The 20,419-nt window shown below is 43.3% G+C and overlaps 1 protein-coding gene across 1 annotated transcript in view; it reads left to right on the top strand.

Annotated features, from left to right (window-relative positions):
• Positions 1-20,419, top strand: part of LOC144753644 (polymeric immunoglobulin receptor-like) — a 144,762-nt gene that overhangs the window by 120,198 nt on the left and 4,145 nt on the right. The window contains exons 3-5 of the mRNA XM_078641264.1: positions 6,584-6,895; positions 10,297-10,474; positions 14,647-14,752. Coding sequence (XP_078497390.1) covers positions 6,584-6,895; positions 10,297-10,474; positions 14,647-14,752 — 596 coding nt within the window. The remainder of the gene's footprint in view (positions 1-6,583; positions 6,896-10,296; positions 10,475-14,646; positions 14,753-20,419) is intronic.

Here is a 20,419-nt window from a genome sequence, read left to right as displayed (position 1 = left end):
TAATTTAGGGCAGAGTTCCTCAATCTGTGTGGATGTAGTAGGTTCAATCAGTTATTTGCTAAATATGGCCTGGGATATGCGGATGGTGGTCGATTATGTAGTGCACCAGATTCCAGAAATTTCTGACAGTTGGTGGGGGGGCCCAGCATCTAAAAAAATTCAGCTGGGGGGCTCAACCTAAAAAAGTTTGAAGACCTCTGCCTTAGACCCTGCCAGCTAGCCCAAAGATGAATGAATGAATGATCGAAACTTGTAAAGCAAACAGCTACTCCAACAGGAGTGTCCCGGCGTTAGAGGTTCACACATGACTGCAGCCGAGGATGACTTAACTCTTAAAAAGTCATGTTTTCAGCTGTTTCTTAAAGGTAGTCAGATCCGTGGATGCTCTCAGAACCATAAGAAGTTCGTTCCATGCTTGAGCACCCAAGAGACTGAAAGATTTGCCACCTCTGTGTGCCAAAAGTACCTTGGGGACGCAGGCGAAATCGGCAGAGGATGATCTAAGTGCTCAAGTGGGTGCTTAGCAATAAGCACGCCTTCTGTGGTATCCAGCACTTTTACCAAGGGGGGCTTTAAAGAAAATTACCATGGCCTTAAATTTTATCCGCTCCCTCACTGGAAGCCAGTGTAAGGCTTGGAGATGAGGGGCCATATGAGACGTAGGTTTCAATCTGAGATTCGCCCTAGCCACTAAATTCTGCACCACCTGGAGGCACTGAAGGAGGTAGTCCGGTAGACCCAGGTAAATTACATTGGCATAGTCTAATATAGACGTAACCAGCTCAGGAACCACTGTCTTCCTGGAGTCCGGTGGGAGGAGCGTGAGGGATTTTCTCAGCATATGAAGTAGGCCAAAACAGTTTCCCACCAGGGCCTGAACTTTGGAGCGCATAGAAAGGGTGTTATTGATGTAAAAGCCCACATTCTTAACTGTGGATTGGTCAATGCTCGGGGTGGGGGATAATTCATCTGGCCACCTTTGGCTCCAATTGCTCACAAAAGACAGGCCAAAGAAAAAAATCTCTGATGGTTGCACTTGAGCTGGTTTACCTTCAGCCATTTAAACACCTTTGTGAGACAGGATCTGATTGCATCCCCATCAAAGTCTGTGCATTTGTCGCATGAAAAAATCAGCTGAGTGTCATCAGCAAATTAAATTATCTTGGCGCCATTTGCCTCCGCCAGGGGTGCTAGAGGTGACATATATAAATTAAAAACAGTTGGACTCAAGGAAGAGCCCTGTGGGACTCTGACCTGCATACTGGGCATGGGGGCTGAAAAAGGGGGAGTGCATATTACCTGTTCTCTATCCTTCAGATAGGATGTTATTAAGGCTATATAGCCCACCTCCAATGCCCATGCTCCTCAGTCTGTCAAGGAACATCTCAAGTGGCACGCCGCTGACAGATCAAGTAGTATGAGAATTGCTCTACTCCTCTGATCAAGCTTATCTTTGTGATGTTCCATCACCTCCAGCATAGCTGTTTCAGTACTATAATTGGGCCTAAAGCCAGATTGAGTGGGGTGCAATAGATTGTTACTTTCCACATACTACATGATCACTTTATTAACATGTTTCTCCAACATTTTCAAGAAGGCCGGAAGGAGGGAAATAGGCTTATAATTCATGGGAGCGTTAGGTTCTGCATTAGTGTTTTTTAGGAGTGGCAGGAGTTTTGCCTGCTTCCAGAGTTATGGCACAAAGCCCGTTGAAAGAGAGGAGTTCAGCACCTTATTGACTGGTTGGTTTATGGTGGATGCTAGTACGGATATCAATTTGGCCGAGCATGCATCTGCTGGTGATCCTGACTTGAGGCCAATAAGGTATGCAAGTGAATCGTCATATTCAAATGCTGGGAAGTGTAACAGTGATGGCACTTGTGAGGGTGCCGAGGGAGAATGAGGCCTGATTATTTCATCATAGATGTGATATGAAGGCATATCACTCCCAGTCTCCGCAAAGATTGATTGATGGATTGTCCTTATCTTTTGGTGAAAGGAGCCGGCCACCTGGCTCGTCCAATCTGCCGATAGCGGGGCTTCCTTACAGGATGCCTTGGGAGCCGTAAATGACTTTATGATACTAAAAATGTCCCTGTCTGTTGTTAGTGGTCGCAATGTTGGTCTGCAGATAGCTTATCTTGGCCACTTTCATAATCTTATAATGAGATTTTAAAGCTGCCTTATAAATGATCTTATCTTCTGAGAGATAATGATTGTGCCACTTTCTTTCAAGACCTTTGCATTTACTTTTGCTAACTCTCAAGGATTCATTGAACCAAGGAGCAGAGCGTCATATCCTCTTCGGAGTGTGTGAGGTCAAAGGGGTGACCGCATCGATGTTGGTCCTAAGCCATGATTCTAAAGCACAGGCGTCCAATTCGGGATTGTCCGAGAGAGAAGAGATGGAAGAATCGAGCGCCCCCTGAAGAGATGGCAGATATATTTTATTGAGGGCTCTATAGTTATATTCAGTCGCTTTCCTCCCAGGTGATATCCAAAAATTAACCAGGAAGTGATCCTACCAGGTTAAGGGGATTGGAGGGTCAGTTTCCAGTTCTGTATTATAGAAGATTTTCTAAAATATGTCCCAAATTATGTGTGGGAACAGAAATGAAAGGACTTAGATTACAAGCTGCCATTATTTCCGACAAGGCAGTCACATGAGGATCCGAAGGCTTATCCATATGGAAGTTCAGATTCCCCAAGATGAGAAGATGTTTGTATCTGAGGGCAAGTGGTGTAATGCATTCCTGCAGGGTCCTAATGCAATTGCTAGATATGCCAGGTGGTCTATAGATCAAGATCCCGGCAATGCATTGGGGTGGTGAAAGTGTACAGTGCAAACCCAGGCATTCCGCGCCTTCCCCGGGTCTAATGAGATAGAGGTACACTCCAACTCTTGTTTGAAAACAATAGCAACACCACCACCTTTCCTGATCAAGCAGTCTCTCCAAATGATTTTATATCCTGAGGAAATGGCTACGCAATGGTGGGGTTAGATCTTCCTAAGCCAGCCTTGGTTCAGTGCTGATGTCACAGAGCTCTTGAATTCAGAAGCAGCCTACCTGCTCCCCTGATTTGCGGGATAATATTTTGAAGCGATCCATGTAGATGCAATGACTCCAGGCACATGGGCCTCAGCAGTAGGTAGGCATGACAAAGCAACAGACAGCTGCAGGTCCAACTCATTTAGCATGTATTGTTTCAAAATAAGATCCACGTAATGGATTAAAACTCTTTTTTTCTTAGTCGAGGGTTGGAAATACCTTCCTGCTCGAAGGCATGTGTAATGTTTAGTGGGCACAGTTTCTTATTGAATATCTTCCATCATGAAACAGTTATAATGTATTTGCATCTAACCATCTTTGTATTATAAAACAGTTTTTGACTCAGCATAATAATAATAATACTATTAATAATAGTAATAAGAATATCAATAGCAACTACAACAACTTTTGGAAGGGGCGACTCTACAAACTTAATTCATTATATAGATGATTACTGCACAGTTCACTGAAAAACTCTGCTATATACCTGATGGCATGGCAAAAGCAACATGCATTTATCCAGTGAAACTAATGTAGTAAGGGTTGGATGCTGTAAAGGCCTCTATTGTTTCCTTCTTAATTCCCCAAGGAAATTGCAGTTCTTCCTAGTAACCCTGATATTATCCTGCTCTTAACATGTATGTGAAAGTGGCTCTTCGAGATGGTCCAGGAAAGGAAGAAAAAGCCACACAGGGTAGAAAAACTTTCTACTAAACATTGGCAGCTCACATTGAGGATTATGAAATATACAAGTATTAAAAAGCAAGACACCAAAACTAACCTGAGGCAGGGTCAAGAAAGGGCTGAGCTTAAAATCTTTAAGAATAGATATTCAGTTAGAAATGCTGCTATAGCTACAAAACTGTGCATCCTTCCCTAACCAAATCATCCTAATATATGGTTTTGGCAGAAATTTCATCTGAGGAAAAATGGTTAACATCATCTTCTATTGGGAAATTGTGAGTACATACCCTGGAATTCAACGAGATTCTATCCTGTTGGTCTTACAGAGACTGCTCGTGCTTTCACTACGGCCAATAGTCCACTGCATGGAAAGTCCCTTGCAAAGAGTTGGGTACAAAGGCTGGTCGCAAATGCGCGCCTGCCACCGGCGTTGTCACGAAGCCTCACTGCTACTGTGGCTCCCCACAAGACCCGCCATTGTGAGAAATTCACTGAGCTACTCATCCTTAAACTGCCCTTCCAGGGCTTGATGTGGGAGATCGCAAGGCCTATTCTCCGAATGCTGCTGCATAGCTCTTGCTCCTGTCTTCTCCTTGCTTTTCGCCTTCTTTTTGAGTGCCTCCTCCTTGCTTTTCCCTTGTTTTCACTGCTTTCTACTTGCTTTTCCCCCCATTTTTTGAGTGCCTTATTCTTGCTTCCCCTTCGTTTTCATTACTTTCTCCTAGTTTTTTGCCTCATTGCTGCTCCTGCCTACTGCCTTTTCCCTGCCTCCTGCCCGACCTAGCCCACTGCCTCCCAGCATCCCTCCCAGGACCTACTTAATGGAGGACGCAGCATGACCCCATTGAGCAGGCCAAGCTCTCCCCATGCTGCTGCATCACTCTTGCTCCTTTTTACCCTATTGTTTTGGTGTCTTCTCCTTGCTTTCTCCTGTTTTTCATTTCTTTATCCTTGTTTTTCCCTCATGTTTTGAATGCCTTCTCCTTGTTTTCTCCTCGTTTTCACTGCTTTCTCCTTGCTTTTCCCCGGTTTTTAAGTTCCTTCTCATTGCCTTCCCTTCGTTTTTATTGCTTTGTCCTTGTTTGTTCCCCATTTTTTGAGTGCCTTCTTCTTGCTTTCCCCGCTTTTTCATTAAAAAAAAACCAGTTAGTAACTCCAGCCCCTCACGGGCGATTTTCTCTGCTTTATAAATCCTTGGTTGATTGATTGAACCATCTTTGATGTGAATAGATTTAATGCTAGCCACGACTCCTTCTTCAGAAAAATCATGTTTCTTTAAGGGCATCAGGAATAGGTTGATGACTTTCTGTTTAACATCTTTCTTGGCTTCCATACTCCCCCTGGTGATTTCCCAACCCGGTGTTCCTATGCATATATACATATATATATATCAGTATATCATAAAGGAACAAATACATGGAGTTAAGAACAGTAAATGTATAATTACCTTTGTAAACATAGCTACATGATATTGGGGGGGTTGATATTTTGGCCATAATATCGTGACAGGACCATATTAAAAACTTAATATTCTGTTAGAGGATGTATGTCAGTACAACGCGATCTTTTAGATCGCGGTACATGACAACTCCGCCATTACAACGGAAGTCGTTACAACGACCTGCATTGTAGGGCGTGGATTATGGAATATTATAATTTTATATTCCAACACCAGTCCACGTAACAGTAGGGAAGGTGTTGGAATATAAAATTGCAATATTCCTTATACAACAGCGCCATCCAGCGCAAGTCGTAGTAACGACTTGCGTTGTAATGGCATCGTTGTAAAGGCATCGCGGTGTTTTCACCGCGTTGTAAACGATGTTCCCCTCTGTTAGAATACCCTTCCAACATGGCACTTATCAAAATACTGACATAACCATGAGCTCCAAGATGCAGTCTCAAAATGCATCTCTAAGATTACACCTGCCATTTCCTCAAATCGCACATCTAAACAGTCCATACCCTGATCACTGGCAGGGTTGACTATGCCAATGGCTGACAGCCCGCTCTGCACAAGCACCTGGTGATGCGGCACTCAAGAATCCACACTGCATCCTACTGGCTTAACATGGCGTTCAAGAACCTGCTTCTTTCATCCTTCTGAGCCTCCAATTTCCGCTGGCGAGAATCTATCTTCACACTTGTCATTTTTCTGTCACTCGGTGACATTTGCCAGAACTACTAAAAATGTGTAGTTGATATAATGCTGACTATTACCCATCTCCCGCTAACAAACGGCCACTAAATGAGATCTTCAGAATTTCGCTTATGTCCTCAATCGCCGCAAGTTCAAAGTGAAGCCAGAGCCCTCTTGCATGTGTTCCTCACATATCTGTGTTATAAGAACCTAGCTGATCAGGCCTCTTGCAATGTTTATCTTGGCACAACATGAGGGTGAAGTATTTATCTTATTATGAATCCATCTCTAAAGAGAAGTATACACTTTTTTGTACTTGTTTTTGTCATTTTCTAGGGTTGTAATAACCTTTGATTGCCCAGCTTGCAATGGACAGCCATTGGAGCACAAGGAAGTGTGAACAAATGGGATAGTTCAATTAACTGCTTTTAAGGCGTGGCAGAATGTGGGAAGAAAAAACATTTCCAACCATTTCTCCTACATCATAACCTTGCATGGAGACTCATGTCAAATGTCTCAGCCTACTTTGTTTACCTGATCCTTAGTTTACCTCAACCCTGGAAAAGTTAAATCTCAAGCAAAGAACAGTTAACACCAGCTTTCTCACTCATCCTATTGATGAGCAGAGGTGGGCTGTGCACTGTAGATCGGATCATAAGGAACATTGCTTTGTCTGTTTGCGTAAGATAAAGACTTGTTTTTGTTGCAGAGCCTGTGTCCCCTCCGTTCATCACATTCCTCAATGCACCGGAAAGAACATGCGAGGGGGAATCGGTGACTGTGCAGTGCAAGTCCGTGAAGGGATTTAATATTAAGTACGTTTGGTACAAGAAGAGAGGGCCTACTGCTGTCCCTGTGTCCCCATCTACGAACATGAACTTTCACTGTGGAGTCCTCCAACAGACTCAGGAGTATTACTGTGAAGCGTCAAACCGTGAGAGCAAGAAAACAAGCCACATAGTCACAGCTGAGGTTCTGACTCCATCCAAGGACAACTGCATTTACCAGCTTGTGTTAAATGGTAACGTTTCATTTGTGTCTCTTTCAGTTGTCTGCGTTTTATACCCTGTGTGGTGAGACCCAGCCTTCTACAGACAAGCCATCCATAGCAATTCAACTACTTTTCTTGCCACATTGCCACATGGGACAGAATACTGAAAAGCAGCCTATCTGCTGCTATACTGAAACCACCTATCTTCGCTTCCGCAAAGGACTCAAGGCATGGCTCTTTTGGCAATGATTTATGGTTGTTCTCCTTTCTTCCTTTTAATCTGTCACTTGGCGCCGGGAAACCCACTGCGGGTAGCTGTGCGCCTTACAAGTTAAATAAGGCAACAGTAAAGTTACTTCATCTAAAACAGCAACAAAGGTGCAGAAGTAAAAGGTGTTGTTTTGTTTTTGACAGAGAGTAAAAGAAAATGACAGCACTTACTTTGCACTTTATCGACTGTTTAAATCGATAGTCTGCATTTCATGCATCTGCTGATGGCACTTCCTCTCTCAGAGGTTGAAGATAGTTCACAAAATGGCGGAGTGAGAACAACGTGTAAATAGTTAACATAAGGCAGATGAAAGTCATTTTTGATTGTTAAATCTAGTATACATGAAAGCAACAATAAAGAACAATTTATTTTATATCTGAATCAATATAATGCCACCATTAAATTATTGAAACTGTTATCAAGATATCCTACCAGGTCTTCTCCTGCAGCTCCTGCTCTCTGCTTATTATTACCTCATCCATAATATCCAATGAATGGACAGTTGTCTGGCTGTTTAAATACTATTAATGCTGCCTATTTAAGTTGCACAGACATGCTGCACCAGCACTCCTTAAAGTGCATGTGTTAGACAACAATGGGCAGCTTCTGAACCGAGTACCATCATTTTATTTCCTTTAGAAAAACAGCGTAGTCTTCATAGGTAATGATAAGTCATGTAATTCAGAGCATATGCTTAAAACTGTGCATGTGTTGGATAAAAGCATGAAGCTTGGCAGAAGTGTTGATTTAATCTAAATTGCAAACTTATAGCATTGTAAGCAACGGTCTCAAGCACCGAGCGCCACCGTATTGTTAAATATATACTCAAAACAATGGTTCACCTGGAATTCATTCATATGAAATTTGTAGAGAGGCAAATAATTATATTTTAATCATAAAATTAATGTAGTAACACTACTAACACATTCTAACCACATGGGTTTATTTAATTAAACAAGAAAAGTACAGTAGTGTAGTAATTTGTCGATCACATAGACACTGTGCAAACATCACATTCAAGGTGCAATACACAGACAAACAATCAACGTGCGCAGTGTCCCAAGGTTAAAAGACACATAGAAGTGGACTGGTTATATTATTATGCACAGGCAATAGCTTTTAATATGGGTTTATAATGCACACGCATACCAATCATTGAAAATGGCAAATTATTTGAAGCCTGTGATAACTAGTGCGCTCGATGGCGTTTCGAACTTTATCGAAATGTGGAGTTCTCTTCAGGACAACGAGCTAACAAAGACACCTGATTAAAGGATAGCCACAAGGCCACGATTGGATAAAGGAACCGGAACCAGGAAGTGTGAGAGTACCAGCAACACCCTAAAATGTGATAGCTAAAATGTACTCAGTTGGGATTCAGTTCTGGAGATGGTGAAGGTGCGCTGTTCTCCCACTTTTGGCCCTTGGACTGAATTAGCCAGCTGCAGCTTGGTTTATGCCTGGGACATATTCAAGAATAAGAGGACCTCCTCCCCCACTGACCGACCCACGACGTAGAAGCGCACTTCAATTGCCCAATGTGACATCACTCGGTTGCAGGCACAACAGAGTGAGTACATCTTCTCTATCACATTTTAAATGTCACTGGAACTCTGACACGTCCTCCTTCCTTGATGGTCTGGTCAAGTTTTTGAAACTGAAGGTTAGTCTGCCTGCGTTGTTCTAGGACAGCTCCCTACCAGTGATCTGAAACAGAAGATTGAGATCAGGGCAACAGGTGAGAGAGTGTTTCAGCAATGTAGCTAGAAAAGGTGTGATATCTCTGGTCTAGTCTCAATGAGCACATAATTTCCTGAGCAGGTTAAAATGGGCTCTAAGTGACACTGTGACCTATTCTACTGAGGGACATGGCCCAAGCGTGCCGGTAAACTAACTGGGGAAAAATACCGAGGTGATTACCTATGATCCCAGTCCTATTTTACTTTTTAGCATTTACTTATAATGTTTAAAGTGTGCCCATTTCTTGCTTACTGAACAAACTGCGCAATGAACTGCAAAAATATATTTTTGTGAGCTAGGAGACTCACTTACCAAACTGTGATGCTACAATAGTCCGTACACTTATGCAGTGGCCATTCAGTTGCAGTACACATTTGTTACTGAGGGCATAAAGGGAGGGTAGTGTCAGTTGTTCGCAGAAGGATGGAAACTGCTGTCAGCAGTCTTTTGAGATCTAGAGTGGTAGTGGTGAGAAGCGCTTTAATCGTGATCCTGGTGATGCGGAGTGATGGGCTGGCTGTGATTTTCAGCAAGATATGTTTCTTAAACAGTTATTTATGGCAGAGTAGAAAGCATTTTCATAGATGTGTTCAAAGGTTACTAGTGTGTTATTGGAAGATGTAGCTGAAGATTGACTGAATGTCTTTCTGATAGGTATGAGCGTGAGGAAATGATGAAAAATCCATTGAGTTGCTCTCCTAGATTCTTAATATGGAAGTGTAGAAGATTTAGGAGGCAGTGGGTCAGTGACTGCCTCTGGTGAAGGAGGCATGATGAGGGCATTAAGTACTAGGTCACTTTCCTCATCCAGCTCTCGATGGTAAGTGGGCAATTAGTGATATTGGTGATGACTGCCAATAGAATGAGTTGCATGTCATTGGCATAGCTGTGGAGTGAGACTTCCATGTCTCTGAATAGCGAGCACATGGGAAGTCTGAAAACGCTTGAAGGTATCAGGAAAAGATGGATCTTCAAGGCCTACACAAGATACCCCAGGAGATGGGATGGAAAAAGGTGAAGGACGACGTGTTTGGACCAGTAGCTCAGGAAGGAGAGGCTGCCTGTGGGGTGGTGGGTGGGGATGGTGGCAGCCTGGATTTAGTAGATTAGTGTGGTATTGGGTGCAATGTCAAAAGCAATGTGGAGGTGTAAAAATGGGTAGTTCATAAGATTGGTGGGAGTGGGTGGTAAATGAGGAACAAACCATGTTATTCTGCTATGGAGGCTTGTATGGCCCTTCAAATGTCTAATTCGGAAGAATGGAGTCTGTGCCGGTGACCAAGTCAAATTTGCTACGAGTGCACCAGTTGACTGTCATTTAGCATTAGATGGCCACAGCCTAGCCTAAAAGCATATCGTAGTGAGTTTTATTGTATCACTCATTTTCCACTTGCTTTAACTTTATATTATTTGTTTTCAGGTATGGGAACATATTCCTGTGTTCTTCCAACTAAATTCATTACAACATCAACAACAATGCCAACTACTCCCGTAACTAAAACGTCTCTCAATCTTTCCAAAATAAGCTATTTTAATTCAGAATGTTGCCCATCAACAGCAAATACATCCTGCTTAACTATGGCATTGCACTGTCACGGGTAATTATACTTTTCCTATTTTAATAACTGAGAAATGCAGGCAGGTTCTTTCCAATATAATTTTGGCACGATTAACTATATTATTAATCATTTTTTAAAAATGTGCTTAGCCTCATCTTATTCTTAGACATATGTATATAAGATGCATACGATGTGTTTGCTCAGATGTTTGAGCTGAGTTTTTAATGTGTATACAACATTGCATGAAAAGAACCTTAATGGTTAATATGACTAAGAAACTGATATTTTGCATCCCTAAAGTTATGGATGAAGAATGTTCAAAAGCCAGACTCATCAATTGCTAAAAAGCAAACTAACCTAGAAATGTACCCACAGCTTTTCTGCTTGACTCTCAGGTGTTTCATTGGATAAACTAAAGAGCTGAAAACTGTACTAATGACCACCCACTTGCTCCCCAATCACAAATCACAAAATTCCCCAACCTGACGAAGCTATGAATACACCACTAAATTTCTGATGAGATTGTGGAAAATAACAATTGGATTATCCTCTAGAGCTGTATCAATTCCTGTCTCTTCTTGAGTTCCACAGGAATCTATTCTCACACTCATGATGTTAAGTCTATACATTAAGCCAAGGTGAGTACTACATCCAACAAGATATTGTTATCCACTAACGTGCTGATGACACCCAAATACATATTTAAGCGTTGTTGGGTAAGGATAACGCAAGCTCAGTTCTTACTGGGAAATCATTCATATGTTGTTTTAATCAGTGTGTCTGAAATGCAGCTGCGAAAAAGATTAACTTTGTCCTGGTAAATAGGAGACCATTAAACCAATTATCTAGACTGAATCAAAATATGAGATTAGGTGTCTTCTTGCCCTTCATCCATCTTCTGCTATAATGCTGGGTTTTCTCATTTCTTTCTATGAGTCCTTCTTGGATGATAGCTAGAAGAAACACAAATAGCACGGCTACAGCCCACACTACAACACAAAGACAAGTACCCCCAGCTTTGTACAAACTTTCAGCCAGAGGTACAGGGCTGTTTCTGCTCACACATCTATGAGGGCTAAAAATGACTGACTCATCTCCCAAAACACCAATCAAAGTCGTTCTTCAAATAGCAACTGAAACTTATCATCCAACCAAAGAAAGTGCAAGCACATATCCTCTGCTGTAAAAGAACTGCACTGGCTCCCTGTTCCTTCCATAATCCATTTCATAGCCTGTTGTCTGATCCTATAGGCACTCCACATAAACAAGCCCGACTAATGCCCCTCTAAACTCAGAGAATCTGGTGGTGTACCAACTAATAAGACAGCGTCCCGGACCAGGTTGAAAATCCAAAAGACCCACAATGAATGAACATGCAAAAAGGGTGTTTTCAGCATATAGGCTAAGGGTGCAGAATAGCCTCTCCTTGTACATGAGATTGCTCTTTCAGTGGTGCAGTTGAGGGAACTTCTCAAAGCCCGCCTCTTTGCTATCTTCTTACCATCAAGCAGTATCCCTTCGGGACCAGTAATCACCCCACTCTGATTGTTTTTTACCTCTGTACTTGCATGCATTTATTGTCTCAAGTTCTCATTGTAAGCACATGGTCATTTACTCCCCCATCCCCACTTGAAGACATATTCTGTTGCTACGATCCTCTCTCCATCTCGCTGAGCTAGGTATATGCTTTATAATCACTGCCTCATAGTCCGCTGCCAAGGGCTATACCGTTTGTTAATGCCTTGAGGGATAGGGCCTTTAACAACAGGTATAGCCCGAGGCAGAAGGGCTATAAGGCTATTAGAACATTCCACCCATGGAGGGTAAAATGTTTTAAATTAAAAAGGGAGAAACAGAAAACAAACATTGGAATGTTGGAGCCAAAGGCTTATACCAGTCATTATAAGCCTGGAGCTACTTCATTATCTTCAGTGGAGCTCTCAACATTCCTATGTTCTAAATACCTTTAAAATACCAACAGAATTATGGAAATCTATGACAGGGTATGAAATCAAGCAATTAATAAAATCAACTTTATGTGAACGCTGATGTGATGAATTGCAATTCCACTAAAATAATGAAAGTGGGAGATTTGCCCTAGAATGTTTGTGCCTCCGACTCTGGTGCTTTCTGACTTTCCAGGAATTTTATAAGAATTCCGGCACTTTTGCTAGGAAACCATGAATGCTGCAGCTCGTCTGGAGTACTCACCTGATACAATATTTGCATATATGGAAATGTAGAAAAATTAAATAACTGCATTTATAAATGTATGTATAAGTGCGTTTTCACTGTCTAAGGTTCTTTTTTCCACCATGAACAACCGTTCATCCTACAACCTGCGAAATTCAAGGCAATTTTTTACACTGGCTAAACAAAGAAATAATGTACTTCTGTCTTTTACAAGAAGAAATCTCAAGCTGTTTTCAGGGTGGGAAACTTCCAGGAAATGGATTGTGAATATCCACAAACGTGTCGCTTTGTGAATATTTCCCGACTTTCACAAATACTGCCCTATGACTTACCCAGAGTCCACTGTGAACAGATTCACTGATACTTGAAATCTGTCAAACTAGGGAAGCCTTAAGAGTTAATTATTTGCAGAGTACCATCTTCTTAGCAGCCAATTACTGAATCACAGAACCACACCACTGTCCGAGAGGCTGCCACCAGAGCTGCAATATTTAATATCTCATTTTCCTGGCAGTTGCAAATACAACACCAAAGGAAACTCCCAAATCTGATCATTTCTTGCTTCCAGCATGCCAGATTGCTAGAAACAATCAATTCACACTCACCACACATTCAAGGCCTGCACTAGAATGGATTACTGTCCCAGGTATGAGGGAAGTCCCTTCTCTTTTCCCGTAGTACTTCCAAAATATTTCTGTTTCGTCTCTCTGAAGAGCTTCAGTTTATCAAAGAAAAGTCACCACATATCATGAACCTGTGCGCGTACTCATTGTTCTTCACACACACTCAGGATCTCCCTGCCTACAGCCATATCTTCTTCAAACCTTCTCATCTAGGTTTTTTGTCAAGCCTTTATGCCACGCATTTATTGATGTGGGGTTGTACCTTTGTGTCTTCCTCGAAGCAATTTGTATTATGTCAGTATTCGCATTCTCAAGCCCCTGGGTGTTATCTGTCTTTTTCAAATAAAGTGAGTGCTCTGATGACAGACGTTTTTGAGAGCAATTGTATCCTAGGCAGAGAGTATTGATAATATATGGGTTTCTATTCAGGTCCAAGGAAGCCAGATACGTTTTGTGAGGGTGCCTCCTAAAACTGTGCCTTTCAGCACCTGCCACTTGTTGATGGAGACACTGTCTTTATACTGAACTAGAGAGACTGTAATTATACTTAGCTAGAGAGACAATCATTATACTGAGCTAGAGGGAGAGTCATTATACCGAGCTAGAGAGAATGTCATTATACTGAGCTAAAGGAAGAGTGACTATACTGAGCTAGAGGGAGAGTCATTATACTGAGCTAGAGAGAATGTCATTATACTGAGCTAAAGGAAGAGTGACTATACTGAGCTAGAGGGAGAGTCATTATACTGAACTAGAGAGACTGTAATTATACCTAGCTAGATAAACTATCATTATACTGAGCTAGAGGGAGAGTCATTATACTGAGCTAGAGAGAATGTCATTATACTGAGCCAGAGGGAGAGTCAGTATACTGAGCTAGAGGGAGAGTCATTATATTGAGCTAGAGAGAATGTCATTATACTGAGCCAGAGGGAGAGTCAGTATACTGAGCTAGAGGGAGAGTCATTATATTGAGCTAGAGAGAATGTCATTATACTGAGCCAGAGGGAGAGTCCTTATACTGAGCTAGAGGGAGAGTCATTATACTCAGCTAGAGGGAGAGTCATTATACTAAGCTGCTTCAATTAACATTTTATTGTATGGAAAGTTAGCCTCCGTTGGAAACATTCAAATTGTTCTGACCCCCCCCCCCCCCCCGCCCCAGAAAATCTCATTGTTCAAGAGGCACATGTTATTATTTCTTGAATCTTAGATCATAGTTGATACCAGGAACATCTCAGTCCAAGGTACCTTGGTTCATCCTTTGTTGGTATTTAATATAGCTACTCATAATCGTTGCCCAGTTGTTATCGGAATATGTGAAACCTAGCTATTAAGTATTTCATGTCACAGTTTTAGACAAAATTGTGTACATATTTTCTCCTACGAATTCAGGATCAGAATAATGCACCCGTGGGATATTTTACGATGGGTTCTCCTGGCTGTTTTGGTGATGTCATTGATGGCCATCCAGAGATATGGTCGCCGCAGCAGACACATGGTAAGTTTGTTTCTTTCTCTGTGGATTAAATAGTCTCCCTGTCACGAATGCCGGTATCTAATGGACCTGCGTTCATGAGTACATCTACTGACCTACGCACAGTCATAGTCACATACATCCAGACAGTGCCAAAAACAAATGAATGTTAAATGCATATATTCCATCTCTCACACCGCTTCCTCTCATCACATGCTTAGATAAAGCATCCATTCTGCGACAAGGTAAGAAGGACATTCTGGCCACTCACGTAGTCCCCAAAACACTTCCCACTTAGGCCCACTGCTAAGTGTTCACTCTTCACCCAAGCGATCTTTAATGGAGTAGCGTGCTAGGAGTCCCCTAACATGTTTCGGCACCTTGTCCGTTGTATGAAGTGTTGTGCAAATGCACTTACAGTACAATACAGTACACTGCAGTAGTACTGACGAGCAATAGAGTAAATTCACAAAGCTATTTTCTGCAATCAAGTAGACTTATGCCATGAGTAAGAATGAATGCATGCATATATTGTAGGTAGTTCACAGAGAAAATATGAATAACTGACTCATATCAAGAATATCTAATTGTTCCATAATCTACACTATGATAATGTGCTCAAATAATTTCAAATGTGTAGGAAACGAGAGGTGGCTCCACTGTAATATTAGAGGAGTAGCCCAGGACATACAATGACAATTTGTTTTTAGCCACAAAGCAGTACACCACGGGCCTTTGATAGTATGGATTTCACTTGGTCCACTTATCGAAACACCTAAACACCTAACTTACTTGTGACTGCACCACTTCCAAAGTGGGCAGAAAGTGGAATTTAATACAGTTGTCACTCCAATGTTAAAAGAATGTGTGCAACAGGTGGTTCCAATCATAGAAATAACAATCTTTAACGAAGAACTGTCAATAAGGTTGGAAGATTAGAGAATTCCAAAGTTTCTCAACACTATCCATGTGTAATATGTGCATTGTGCACAATAGGCAAATGTAGGGTTACGCAAGTGGGCATATATGACTATTGTTTATTGAGTACCGCACATATACTTACAAACTTATTCCTGCTCTCAGCTACACCAGGAGCTGCTGACTGGCTATTTCCACCCCCACTCACCTGCCTGAAGGGCTAAGGGACCATAGACATTGCTGAGAGCCTGAGGTACTGCGCCCAGCGTACTATCTGAACTGACAAGGGAGATAGCCTACTTGATCCATGTGCCATGCTCAGTAAGCAGATGTTATGTTATGTTATGTTACGCTAATTTATAAGGCGCACAGATGCTCCAGCAGAGGAGCATCCCGGCGCCCGCCAGGTAGCAGCACAACGCAACAAGGTGGTGGCCATCGGACCTGGGCCCCACACCTATTCTGGTCGCTCAACTGAAAAATCTAGGGGTGTGGCTTGATCCATCTCTTTCTTTTGAATGCCACACTAAGCGCACGGCGGCCTGCTGTTTTGGCATCTTGCGGGGTCTTCGACCCGTATTAAAATTCTTTGATGCGAAAACTAGGCAACTTGTTATCCAGGCCACCGTGATGTCACGCCTTGACTATGCCAACGCCCTTCTATCGGGCTTAAATCAGGCGGAACTCACCCGCCTGCAGCGTGTACAGAACGCAGCAGCAAGAGCGGTTGTGGGACTGCCTAGATTCTGCTCTACGGCCAACACCTTGCGCACGCTGCATTGGCTCCCGATCGCCCGGAGGATTCAGTTTAAGGTCCTTTGTCTTGCTTTCAAAATCATCAAGGGAGCGCCTGCCTTGATTCTTGCCAACCTCCTGTCTCGTTACATCCCGGGCCGTGCCCTACGATCCTCTGATCTGCAACTAGCTGTTGTTCCCCGGTTCAAGCGCTGCCGGGCCGGCGGCCGTTCGTTTTTAAGTTTGTGCCGCCGTGCTGTGGAATGCTCTTCCTTTTGAGATCCGGCCTCTCGGTGATTTGCTTTCCTTTCGGCGAGCAGTAAAAACTTTTTTGTTTCCTTAGCCCCCTTGTCTTCCTTTCGTGCCTTGTTGTGTTGTGCTGCTACCTGGCGGGCGCCGGGACGCTCCTCTGCTGGAGCATCTGTGCGCCTTATAAATTAGCGTAACATAACATAACATAACATCTGCTTACTGAGCATGGCACATGGATCAAGTAGGCTATCTCCCTTGTCTTCACACTAGGCCAGTGGCCTCCTCCTGCAATAAAGGCTTACATCGCCTGATCTTAGATACAACTTGGAGCTGCCAATGGGGCACATTTCTCTTCCATCCGCACTCACTGCTTGTAGACATCCCTACCATCTTGACGTAGATTCCATCCTCCTGAGAGTATTTCTTCAGATGGCAGATTTGTGGAACCACAGACTGTGCTGGGAGCCTGAACTACCGCTCGCAGCATACCATCGAACTCAGGCAGGAGGATCGTTCACCTGTCCCACATCGCATGCCTTAGTGTGCAGATGTCATCACTTAAAGTTTCATGTATTTAACCCACTCCCTTCGGCTTTGGCCACTCCACCAATGGCAGTCCGGGCTGGACTGTTCCCAGAAGGCACAGGGTAAAGACTGATTTGCATATGGCTATGTCTGAACTGGGGTGGTGTGGTGAGCAAAATAACGATGGATTAAACCCAGATCTGTGACTGGGGGAGAATATTTTGCCAATGTGCAACATTCCGTCCATCATCTTGTGTGTTTTGCTGTTCGCCCTATGTAGGAAGGGTATGCCCAGACGTGGGTCCCGTGCTCACTACGCCACTGGATTCAAGCTGTCCTGGCTGATGACGGCTGATAGCCAGAAACCAGTCTTTGGATGCTTGATTCTGGTCCAGGGAAGACTTAGCAGTTCAGGCTGCACTGTTCCCATGAGGCACAGGGCCAAGTCTGATTTGCATATGGCCATGTCTGAACTGGGGTGGCGTGGTGAGCCAAATAACGATGGATTAAACCGAGATCTGTGACTGGAGGTGAATGTTTTCCAATGTGCAACATTCCGTCCATCATCTTGTGTGTTAAGTTGTTCGCCCTATGTGGGAAGGGTATGCCCAGACGTGGGTCCCGTGCTCACTACGCCACTGGAGTTAAGCTATCCTGGCTGAAGATGGCTGATAGCCAGAAACCGGTCCTAGGATGCTTGATTCCCATCCAGGGAAGACATGGATTGGCAGTTCGGGCTGGACTGTTCCCATGAGGCACAGGGTCAAGACTGATTTGCATATGGCCATATCTGATCTAGGGTGGCGTGGTGAGCAAAATAACGACGGATTACACCCAGATCTGTGACTGGGGGTGAATGTTTTGCCGATGTGCAACATTCCGTCAATCATCTTGTGTGTTTTGCTGTTCGCCCTATGTGGGAAGGGTATGCCCAGACGTGGGCCCCGTGCTCACTACGCCACTAGAGTCAAGCTATCCTGGCTGATGACGACTGATAGCCAGAAACCGGTCCTAGGATGCTTGATTGCGGTCCAGGGAAGACATGGCTTGGCAGTTCGGGCTGGACTGTTCCCATGAGGCACAGGGTCAAGACGGATTTGCATATGGCCATGTCTGAACTGGGGTGGCATGGTGAGAAAAATAACGATGGATTAAACCCAGATCTGTGACTGGGGGTGAAAGTTTTGCCAATGTGCAACATTCCGTCCATATTCTTGTGTGTTTTGCTGTTGGCTCTATGTGGGAAGGGTATGCCCAGACATGGGTCCCGTGCGCAATACGCCACTGGAGTCAAGCTATCCTGGCTGATGACGACTGATAGCCAGAAACCAGTCCTAGGATGCTTGATTTCGGTCCAGGGAAGACATGGCTTAGCAGTTCGGGCTGGACTGTTCCCATGAGGCACAGGGTCAAGACTGATTTGCATATGGCCATGTCTGACCTGGGTGGCATGGTGAGCAAAATAACGATGGATTAAACCCAGATTTGTGACTCGGTAAATATTTTGCCAATATGCAACATTCCGTCCATCATCTTGTGTGTTTTGCCACTCCACCAATGGTGGCAGCTGAGGACATTGGGTTGGTAGCTGCCATTTGCTGCAGTTTGCTTCTTGAGCTTGCAGCTGCTCTCCTTTTATGCTCTCTTTGTAAAATGCATTGTGCTTAACATATACTAGTTTCCCATAGCCAATACCTCATTGCTAACATCGCTCATCAACTCCTACAAGTTGTAGGTATTTTTTCTTCACTTCATCTGTCTGACCCTATGACTCCCCTTTCTAACTCTGGAGGCTTCCTCTTGTTTGATTCCTAAAAGACCACATTCAAATCCACAACCCGATAACCCAAGTTACTCCGGATGTGTTGCGCTTGACATACTCCTAACTGAGAGGTGACCATTACTGAGAGATCTAAGTCTATTAACCCAGTTATAGTCGGTGGCCTCAAACTTGTCTCTCTGCTCTCAGAGTGTTAACCATTGGCAGACCTGAAGCAATCTCTTTCAGCAGTGGCTTAACAAAACTTGAGGGGCTCCTCGACAAAATACATGCAGGAAGCCCCCCACACTCCGGACCCTGTTCAAAGCTCTCTGGCCAGGGGCCAGCCAGTGCCGGTGGGGCCCCCAGAGCACTGGCCCCCGCACCACGGGTATGCGGGGGCATTTTTTAGGCCACTGTCTTTCAGATATTTTAATAATTCCGCACTACTCTGCTGACCACAAACCTCAAGGTTGTGAAGGATAGACAGCAGTCCCATACTGTGCTTTGGGTTTAATTAGATCCATTCTAAACCAAAGTCATCGTCTCGAGTCTGAATGGAGAACTCTTAAACGCACATCAGAACAGGTTAATTCACTAGAGCGACAATGGCCTTTAAAGAACACTTTCAAAGCCATAAAAGATTATTGGGCTGAGAAAACCAACCTCATGCTCCATTTAACTAGGCATAATCTGCCATTCACCATCTCAGCTTCTACTGCAGAGTTTTGTGAGACTCTTACTTGTTTTTTTATTATCAAAATAAATGCAATTACTGAGAACCTGGATGGGACTGATAAGCTTCCATTTTTATCGACACACCTTAGGTTTTCTCCCTTTGATCCTCTTTCTCTTCTTCTGGTGCCTCCTAATATTAAGGACATAGAAAAATTACAACACTCAATGAAAGTAACATCTGCCTCGGTAGCCCAACTCCCACCTATCTACGGAAAGGTTTGCCCCTATATTTGCCTATTCAACAACTAGCTAAATGGTCTTTCTCAGAGGGTTAAGCTCAAGATAATTTCAAAAAGTTTATCATTACACCTCCTCTACAAAACCCAACTTGTATACAGCACCTCTTTAATATTTTAATCCCATCTCCAACCTGCCAGTCCTGGCAAGAAATCTTGGAGAAACTGGTAATCACAGGGCTTCAGTAGCACCTAGATACTCTTACGTGCCTTTCCATTTTAAGTTCAGATGTGTACCTCCATATGATACGGAGAAAGCTTTAAAAGATTCTGGGGTAGCTATCTAAGGTTAGGAGAGGATGGCACTGGTTTACTCTTGGTAATATCGGACCAGGCAGAATTCTTTGATAAAGTGAGCCACCAGCTGCAGCAGATCATTCTTAAAATATGGAATGAGGAATGTCCATTTATGATGTTTTTTATCATCTTCACTATATTGAAGTTGTGGTGTGCCCCAGGGCAGCACTCTTTCACCATTCATTTTACCATGTATGAAAAGTACAATCTCATGTAGAAGACACATAAGTA

Source organism: Lissotriton helveticus, chromosome 5_1 (genome assembly GCF_964261635.1).
Source record: "Lissotriton helveticus chromosome 5_1, aLisHel1.1, whole genome shotgun sequence".
Taxonomy (NCBI): domain Eukaryota; kingdom Metazoa; phylum Chordata; class Amphibia; order Caudata; family Salamandridae; genus Lissotriton; species Lissotriton helveticus.
This window is presented reverse-complemented; position numbering and strand designations above follow the sequence as displayed.